This window comes from Cryptotermes secundus, unplaced genomic scaffold (genome assembly GCF_002891405.2).
Source record: "Cryptotermes secundus unplaced genomic scaffold, Csec_1.0 scaffold968, whole genome shotgun sequence".
In the NCBI taxonomy this organism is placed as follows: domain Eukaryota; kingdom Metazoa; phylum Arthropoda; class Insecta; order Blattodea; family Kalotermitidae; genus Cryptotermes; species Cryptotermes secundus.
The window spans coordinates 514623-523765 of record NW_019719376.1 but is presented as its reverse complement, the minus strand read 5'-3'; the positions used below and the strand labels follow the sequence as shown (position 1 = coordinate 523765).

At 40.4% G+C, this 9143-nt stretch overlaps 1 protein-coding gene across 6 annotated transcripts in view; it reads left to right on the top strand.

Moving 5' to 3' along the window:
* Positions 1 to 9143, top strand: part of LOC111865788 (translation initiation factor IF-2, mitochondrial) — an 84733-nt gene that overhangs the window by 24790 nt on the left and 50800 nt on the right. For all 6 annotated transcript variants that reach the window (XR_002843041.2, XM_023854123.2, XM_023854081.2 and 3 more), the window contains one exon: positions 3945 to 4121. Coding sequence is in view for 5 of the 6 variants with exons in the window: in XM_023854123.2 (XP_023709891.1) it covers positions 3945 to 4121 (177 nt within the window). In the remaining variant the exon portion in view is untranslated. The remainder of the gene's footprint in view (positions 1 to 3944; positions 4122 to 9143) is intronic.

The window sequence follows — 9143 nt, the reverse complement described above, 5'->3', positions numbered from 1 at the left end:
AGTCTATGATGTTCCTCATTTCCTTAGTTGATGATGGTTCATGTGAGTTATATGGAAGGTAGACTAAAGCAACAATCAGCTCCATGCAACCTCCTTGATACATGTATGTTATCTTCACCGCTGTTGCATGTCTAGAACAACACCAACGAAGGTAAGGCGTTAATATGATTCCTGATATAAACACAGGATCTTGCATTATTACCAGGTGCATCAGAGTAAACTGTTCCCCCTGTGTTGGTTAAATCCCTTATTTGACCCTTGTATAACCAAGGTTCCTGAATAAGTGCTACATCTGCCTTTCCCTCAGCTGGCTGCTGGCATAAAGTCATGGCTGCTTTGCTGTGGTGTAGGATAATCTGAAGGAATTTCATATTGTGTGTATGACCTTTGTGTGTGTGTGTGTGTTTAAGTTTAAGTTTATATATGTGTGTATAGCTTGTTTTAATTATCATTTCCATTTGAGGAGGGGTCAGTTTCCATCTTCTTTTCCTCCCTATTCTCAGACTGGTTTCTGTTCGAAGGGGTCCCCTGATCTGCTTGACTTCGGTCATCCAAGGGAGTGGGTATATCATCCCCCTACCCCTCAGAGACCGATTTTGAGGATGCTGTGTCTAGCACAGTTTATTTTTGGTCCTGAACTTCAGGATCTTTCAGCACTTTAACAGTTCCCTGTGAGAGCCCTGTAAATATCTTGTGTCTGGTCCCCTTTGTAATATATAATAATAAGAGTCCCAGTCCATGAGTAAGATAAGCCTCTGGCCTTTCGGCTCAAATTGCTTATTGAGTACCCTCCAGTTCGCAGTATGAAGTCCTGGATTAAGGTTTGCAATCCATTTCAGCAGCTCTTCCTCATTCTGGGCAACTTTGTCCCAAATCCTGAGAGCAATTTTAAGAGGCTTGGGTAGGTTACTTGCATCAGTAGCCTTCAGCCTGGCCCCTGATTCCAGCCTGTAGTCAGTAGCTTTGATTAGCCATTGACCAAAATGTTGGCCGGTGCATATATCAATAAGTGCACCTTCCTCCAGTCTGTAGGACTTCAGGTGTGGTGGTTCTCCTATTGGAGTCCTATGGAACACCTCTCCCAGTACTTCCAGAATGGAGTTCTGGTCATCTTCTGTTAGCTTATCTTCAGGATATGTTTCCCTGAAGATAGCTACCTTTATATTGGTCATAGCCTCCTTGTAAGTCCCTGGTCCCTTAGAGTCCCGGGACCTTTTTGGAGCTCTGGAATTTTCTGTGGGGGTACTGCCCTCCGACCTTGGCCTCTTAAGGGTTTCAGTAGGGGTTTCTCCCTGCTTGGGCAAGCCTGCATTTCCTGGTTGCTGAATGCCCCAATTTCCTGCTTTGCTTGCCCTAGCTCTTGCTTTTTTTTAGTTTCCATCTACCGGATGTGGACAGTGCCTTCTTCACTAGACGGTGTCCACATACTCCAGAGACTAGGTGTCCCAGACCTTCTCCTGCTGTAGATATTCTAAAAGTGCTAGTTCCCTGCAGTGATATGTCAGTACTATTGACTCCCAAGAGGGTGGTTTCTAGATTTACCTCAGGCAGGTTTTTCACCACTGGTTCGTCCCTGCCTTTGGCTGAAATTTCAACAGCAGGTTCGCTGGTTGTAACCAGGCCCCTTAGCAGTGCACCAGAGCTTCCTGCCCCCTCATAGGGATCTCCTTGGAGAGGAGTCCCTCTTCTGTTTAAGGTCCTTAGGACCGGTTTTTCGTTTAGTTCCAGTATTCATTTTCGTTCCACAAGTCATGGGGATTTAGAAGATCACCACTTGCAGCGCCCCATGCGAGTGGAAGGCATAAATACAATGGGATGCTGCCTGGTGCCCCAAGGGAATTGTTCACGACGCTGGCTAATAACCACCCCAGTGCCACGCAGCCCTCAGCATGATTCCTTACACGTTGGCTTGGGTGGTTTGGTTCTGTTAAGGATAAGGCCCTCACAAGCCTCCAGGACCTGGAGTGCCCATTCAAGGGGAGTGCGATACCAGCTAATCATGAGGTTGCGGCCAAGAAAACCTTCATGGGAGAGTCACCTCTGGATGTAGTATATAAGCTCCCCACATTCCCACCCCTCCACATGAGTTGGTCTGAACCGTTTTAGAGTGAGCCTGAAGGCTTACAGCACCTTATCAGTGCTCTAGGGAGACAGCTCAAATAGCCAAAGCTACCCCCATATGAGTGCTCTCCCACATTCATCCCGGGTAGACCGTAGTGATACCCAAGAGTCATTATGCTGCCCCGTGGGAGGCTCCGGTCATATAAACACAATTGCCCTTTATGGGAACGTAGCTGCCAGACCCGGCTAGTCATACTAGTCCAGACCCCAAGACTGTCATTGCCCAGCAGGACCATGAGGAGGTGTCCCAAAGCTGTGTCCCGATACATTCCTGGTCCATGATGCGTCCGCACCAAAGACAGAGCCATAGTTCAACCAACCTCATAGAGGATGGCATTGAGAATAACTGTAACATGTGACCTTAAGGTCAAGGTCACAGTTACTCCCACCTATCTTGGCCTAGACATTTTACATCCTGGCTGAGGCTTTTCTGGATTCTGCAGGTCCTCCAGGCATTTGCAGGGATACTAGTACCTAAATAAGTCATGAACACTTCCTTTCCAGTTCATTGTTTGTTTTATCATCCCATCATATAACACTTCTAACCTGAGCTATTAACAATGTCATTAAGTAAACCATAAAGAAAAGAACTTGACAGACACAACAGGAGCTGGGATAGCACATTGGTATAGCAACTGACTACAGGCTGGATGGCTGAGGGATCAGAGTTTGAGTCCTGGTAGGGTCAAGAATTTTCTCTTCTTTGCATAATCCAGACTGGTTCTGTGACCCACCCAACTTCCTATCCAGTGGGTACCGGTGGCTCTTTCTGTGGGGATAAAACGGCCAGGGCATGAAGCTGATCACTCGCCTCCAACTAGTGCCAAGGTCAAGAAAATGTGGATCTCTATATCCACTCTCCCATATATCTTCATGCCATAGTGCTTAATTAATTAAAACTTTTTTTGCTATAGATCTTATGAAATGTACGTCTACATGAAACATGGTATTTCTTATGTGGTGAATGGTGAGCAAGCATGAGCTTTACCATGCCTAATATATATTGTGTGTTTTCAGATGGAGGTGCACAATTGTATTAGAAAAGGGTTTTGATCCCAGAAGTATTAATTGTGTTCTACTTATCTATCAATAAGATATGTCATTGGAATTATTATTAATAGTGTGGAGGTTTTTAATTCTGATACATTGTCACAAATGGGACTTTGGTATAGAATGATTGCAGAGGCATCTCTTAAAAATAGTTTTCCCTCCAGTAGAACTGTATCATTGTTACCTATGATTTAAAGAGCATCTGAGAGATTGAAACTCATAAGTTAGATTCATAGTGCTATTTTTTTTTTATTTGGGGTTTGACTCCAGTGACTTTGTTTCTTCCTGAAAAAAGACAACCTTAAACTTTGATGTAACATTTGAATTATTGAAATTGTTACTGTAATTTTCAATTGTAGTAGATTTAAGTTGTGACCGCCTCTGTGGTCTAGTGGTCAGAGTTCCTACCTGCAGATCCAGAGGTCCCGGGTTCGATTCCCTGCGCTAACAGATTTTCTGGGAAGTAGTGAGTCTGGAACGGGGTCCACTCAGCCTCGTGAGGATAATTGAACTATATCAAGGAGACAACACCTCCGGTCAACAGTCGTAAGAATCCGTTGCACTGACCACGTGACACCTTTCAATCCGCAAAAGTTGGCACTAACTTTGCCGACAGTCGGCGGTCACTTGGTCGGTATAGTTCGCTTGCAGACTACAGGCCACGGGGTTTGTTTTGTAGTGGATTTAAGTTAATACTTTCCAACATGAGAATGCTGGAATTTTTATATTCTTTTTATTTTTCTTCTAATAGTCATGTGTTTTTCATTTCACAGTGAAGTTACAAAGTGAGAAAACTATCACTTTTTTGGACACTCCTGGTCATGCAGCATTCACTGCTATGAGAGCTCGTGGTGCAAAGGTCACTGACTTGGTGGTACTGGTTGTAGCTGCTGATGATGGAGTCATGGAGCAAACAGTGGAGTCCATCAGGATGGCAAAGGCAGCAGAAGGTACATTTTCAGTATATTATAAAAATCTTAAAACAAAAAATACTGAATGGTGGTTTGTCTGTTCTAATTGAGCTTAATTTCTAATATGAAGTCATTACTAATCCAGCAACTGGGAACTTCTGCATTCAGTTCAATTTGAATGGTGTAATCAAAATATGGAGTCAGTTATTTATTTGCAATGTATTGAATAATGTTTTGTGTTTGTAATTCATGTTGAATGAAGTTATAGTCTCAGCTGTTTTTAACCATTAACTTACAGTGTTTGCTTTCAGCCTCGATGTTCCTGTTGCTTTATACAGTTTTATTATTTTCTGTATTTCAAAATAAATTTTCCTCGATGCCATCTTAACTACTCAGAAGAGGCACAATAGATCACTGTGGTCGCGGTGCAAGGGCCAAGAAGGCCCACAACAACTCAGAATTGTACATTTTTAACCATTTATAGCCGTTATTATTACATATGTAATTATACTAGGGAGATGGGAATTTAAATGCCCAACATCATGTAGTCTGGAAGGATTAAACTCCTGTAATTTCTGTGACTGTACTGGCTTTTGTTGAAGTACCTGTGTTTTGATTACTTTCTAAGATTTTGTATTCAAACAAAAGCCAGTGGTAAGTTTTGTAGATACTGTAGTCAATTGTATGACTCTTTTAATATCCTGCATGCTATTTTCACAAATTAATAGTCTTAAATAAAAACTATTCTATTAGGAAAGCTTTAGCAAAAATGTATTAGCTGTCTCAGAGGAAATCCTCCTTACTTCTCATCTTGACAAACTGGCAACACCATGATTCTCTTATGAAACAAATGACTCAATCCTGCTTCTGATAATTTGTTAGTCCTGCCTTTTCTGAGAACATACACAGTGTTTATATCATGCACCCAAACAGTATCACTTCCATAGGCCGCGCCATAGCTCAAGCAGTTAGTTGCTGGCTTCCCACTGCGACGGCCCAGGTTCGATCCCGGGTCTGGTTAAGTGGGATTTGTGGTTGACAAAGTAGCGCTGGGGCAGGTTTTCTCCAAGTACTTCGGTTTTCCCTGCCAGTCTTCACTCCACCAAATTCTCCATCATAATCACCAGGGGAGGCTACAATAGGCCAATCAGTGGCCGCCATGCCGAGTGGACCCAGCTGGACTCTACCCCCCACTAAGCAAATTAAAAAAAATCACTTCCATAGCCATGTGCTTAGTCAGAGTTGCTAGGTTATCTCAGTTTGTAAGTTCACTACTGATCTATTTAGAGCAAAGGTCCATATGACATCAGTATTACACCAAGTATTCACAGCTATGAGTATGAAGACATACAGAACATCTTACACATGAAGAGGACCCAGGTTTGGTGCCCCAAAATTGAAGACATAATGCTATCTTTAGAGATATCACATCATATAGTCCATTGAAAGTCAACCGAAATTTCAGAGGAACATGTTGCCTCCATTTTCAGAAACCAGCATGAAGCAGAGATCTGATTGCTACCTGCTTCACGCTTGTTTCTTGCTTGGCTTATGCTTGAACCCTGAAGATGTAGGCAACATGTTACTCTGAAACATCACTTGGCTTTCAGTGGAATGCACAGCATACATCCCAGAAGGTAGGACTTTTCATAACCACTGCTCTGAGAATGTCAAATCATACAAAACCGAAGACATTTTACTGTGTTATTTGCAGCCAGACTTCTCATGAAGAGATGGATCAAACCAAAGTCCATAAGCTCCAGAACATCAAAATTAAGTCAACAGTTCACAACAGAATGTATCAGAAGTAATATAATGTGGCACACGTTGAGCAGAATCAGTTCATGTGCCCTCAAACAAGTGACTTCTTTAGTAATATTATGCGGTTAGTATACTAACTGCCTGTGCACAATAATGCACCGACTTACTGGTTAGTAAACCAGCCACCCACCCTGATTAAGTCTTAAGCCTGTGGTTAGTAAACTAACCACTAATATGAAAAGGGTCATTATCTTATGCAAATATTATATCACTTACAAAATAGATCATTAAAGGTCACAGTGTGGGAGCCAGTTTTTATGGCAGCCTACATTGAACCAATGCACAAGTAGAACACGTCGAACATGTATATGCCTGGGCAAAAATGCATACATCATATCTTATGATCAGAGCCCACATTTTGATGACATGTCGTCTTTTTTTTTTGTATCCTATGCGATGCCCGTAAATATATAAATCCCGGAGATGAGCTGCTGGTTACAGAAATGTAACTTTTATAGGTCATTTTTTCAGTTTTGGGGTAATTTTTCGGTAAATTTTTAGACTTTTTTGTCATTTTAGCCATTTTAAGAATTTTTTCTTCATATGTTTTTAGAAATGTGAATAATATGCAAGTAAAATGTTCTTTCTCTTTCCCCTTCTCCCGCCTCTACAAAGACAGCCTGCAACTGCACCCCAAGTACCTGCTACCACAGTATGCAATAATAGGTTGTAATCCTGCCCCGTCGTTTCTGTTCGTTTTGCTGACAATACGTATTATACAACATTTTAAGATGGCAGCAGTGTACAACAGTGGTCACTCACACTGCGGCCCTTTCCAAGTTTTGTGCAAAGCAATTTGCTTAGTTACAAATATATCTAGTCAGAATCCCTCGCTCTTCATGACATATTGTTGCTCAGTAAAAATCCATCTGAGTTCAGTTTCTTGCCCTTGACCGTATAGGCAAAGATACAATTGATGAAAGGTTCTCAGTGTGAAAGTTCAGTTCTGTGTTGCACTAGAGTGATTAATTTTATCACAATGCCTAAAGCAAAGCCATCTAAATTGTGTCATTTAAAGCAGATTGCAGCTGAATTTTGGTGATGATATATTTCCAACTGATGGTGACATTTTATACTGTAAAATGTGTGACACAAAAGTAGCGGCAGAAATAAGATTCATGGTACAACAACATATCGGCTGCAACAAGCATATACTAGTCAACGAAGTCGTTTTATGTGAAATTGGTGCACGTTACTTGCCTAGCTCATGCACTGCATAGAGTGACGGAGGAAGGGAGATCAAGATTTCATCAAGTGGATGCTCTCATGTTGTGGACGAAGGCAATTTTCATCAAGGCTCCAGCTTGTAAAATGCAATTTAAGTCTATGGCTCCTGGTGTTCAACTGTCCCCAGAACCCGTCATCTCAAGGTGGGGAACGTGGATTGATGCTAAAGTTTACTATTGCAATAATTTTCACGTAGTGAAAAACATTGTAGATTCAGTGAAGACAGAAGATGCAATGGCAATTGAAGCTGCTCAGGAACAGTTCTCATGCAGCAAAATGGAAGGACAGCTGGCCTTCATAAAGGCAAATTGCAGTTCCTTGATGGAAGGAATCAAATGCTTACAGGAGAAAGGAGCAATGCTACAAGATACGCTCACTCTGGTGAAGAAAATAGCCAGTGATTTGGAGAAAGCGTTAAGGGATATTGGTAAAATGGTGTCAAGAAAAATGAAACGTTCTAGATAAAAACTCCGGTTATGAAACATTATGCAGCATTTCTTGAATTCTGACAGGAGAATCCTTCAGCACTTTCAATATTGAAGAAGAACTTTCATCTAGTGATTTGGTACAATTCAGGTACGCTCCCATTGTGTCTGCAGATGTGGAAAGGAGTTTCTCCAGGTACAAGAATATGCTGTTGGACAATAGACGCTCTCATACCTTTGAGGATCTCCACATGTTAACTGTCATCTATTGCAATTCTGAATGAGGTGACATTTAATTATTGGGATATATGTACTAGACTGTGTATGTACATTTGATAAGCATTCCAACATGGTAGAAAAAATCGTATTAAAACATTTAGCTTCAAATTAAGTCATATATTCCTTAATTTTCAACATAAAAACTAGGACGAACTTAAAAGAGTAACAGTGCATTCACAGTGTTAATAAAGATTAAAAATATATTTTAAAATAATTTCTAGATTTTTCATGACATGATACAATTTTAGGTCATTTTTCAGTCATTTTATAGGTCATTTAAAAATATTTTAGGTCATCAAAATCCAGACCCTACTTATGATCATATAATGACTCAATTCATATCAGATATATGCATACCTCACACATTGACAACCTATACATCATTGAAACTTGTCTCTGTGCTCCACAACCTGGCTTTACCACGTAGAAAGCTTTTAACAAAAAACGATCCATAAATGACATAACATGCCCAGTACTACATTGTAACATCAGAACCTTATGGAATTAACCTGGCATACACATTCTTAACCTCTCACACTTACGATATATGATATGANTGTCAGAAGTGGGATCAGTAACGCAAAACACGTTACAATATGAATTCCATCATAAGTGCAACAATTTATTGTAGGTCTTTCATCTTGCTTTTTTCTACACTACATGCTTCAGCCGCAAACGGCCATCATCAGGTGTATACACTCGCGTAGCTGTTACACTGCACCCAGTTTAAAATTTAAAAACATACAGGTCTTCCCAGTTGTTCCCTTCATTGCTGCTAACAGGATCTACTTTGCTGATATTTGTCTGATTCGTACATCATCTTTGCCACTCACACACATCAATTTTGACCTTCATGAACTGGCACTTTTAAAATCTTCAGTTCCAATTTTAAAAAATTCCTTTAAAATATTTCCCCAAATTTTAAAATTTAAAATATAAAATTCTCAGGGTTACTCGCCTCACGTCTATAGTGCTGCAGCGGCTGCTTCTTGTTTTCAGCACTGTACAGGTGTTATTCTGTGTAGGCTCCCTGTGCGTGCCGCTGCTTGTCTTTACTACGTGTGCTCTCTCACACTTAATACTTTTATTATATATTGTCAGATATTTTTAAGTATTTTAATATATTTAATATTTCTGTAATATAATGCATACTTATACCATCTGATATCATATATGTATTTCATTCATTTTTATCTTTATTATCTTTAATTTATATCTTCCATTTTATACTTAATTATAATACTTACCAATTTGAGGCAAATTTTTTGTTATTATACGATGGGGTACCCAAAAGAAACCGAACTAATTT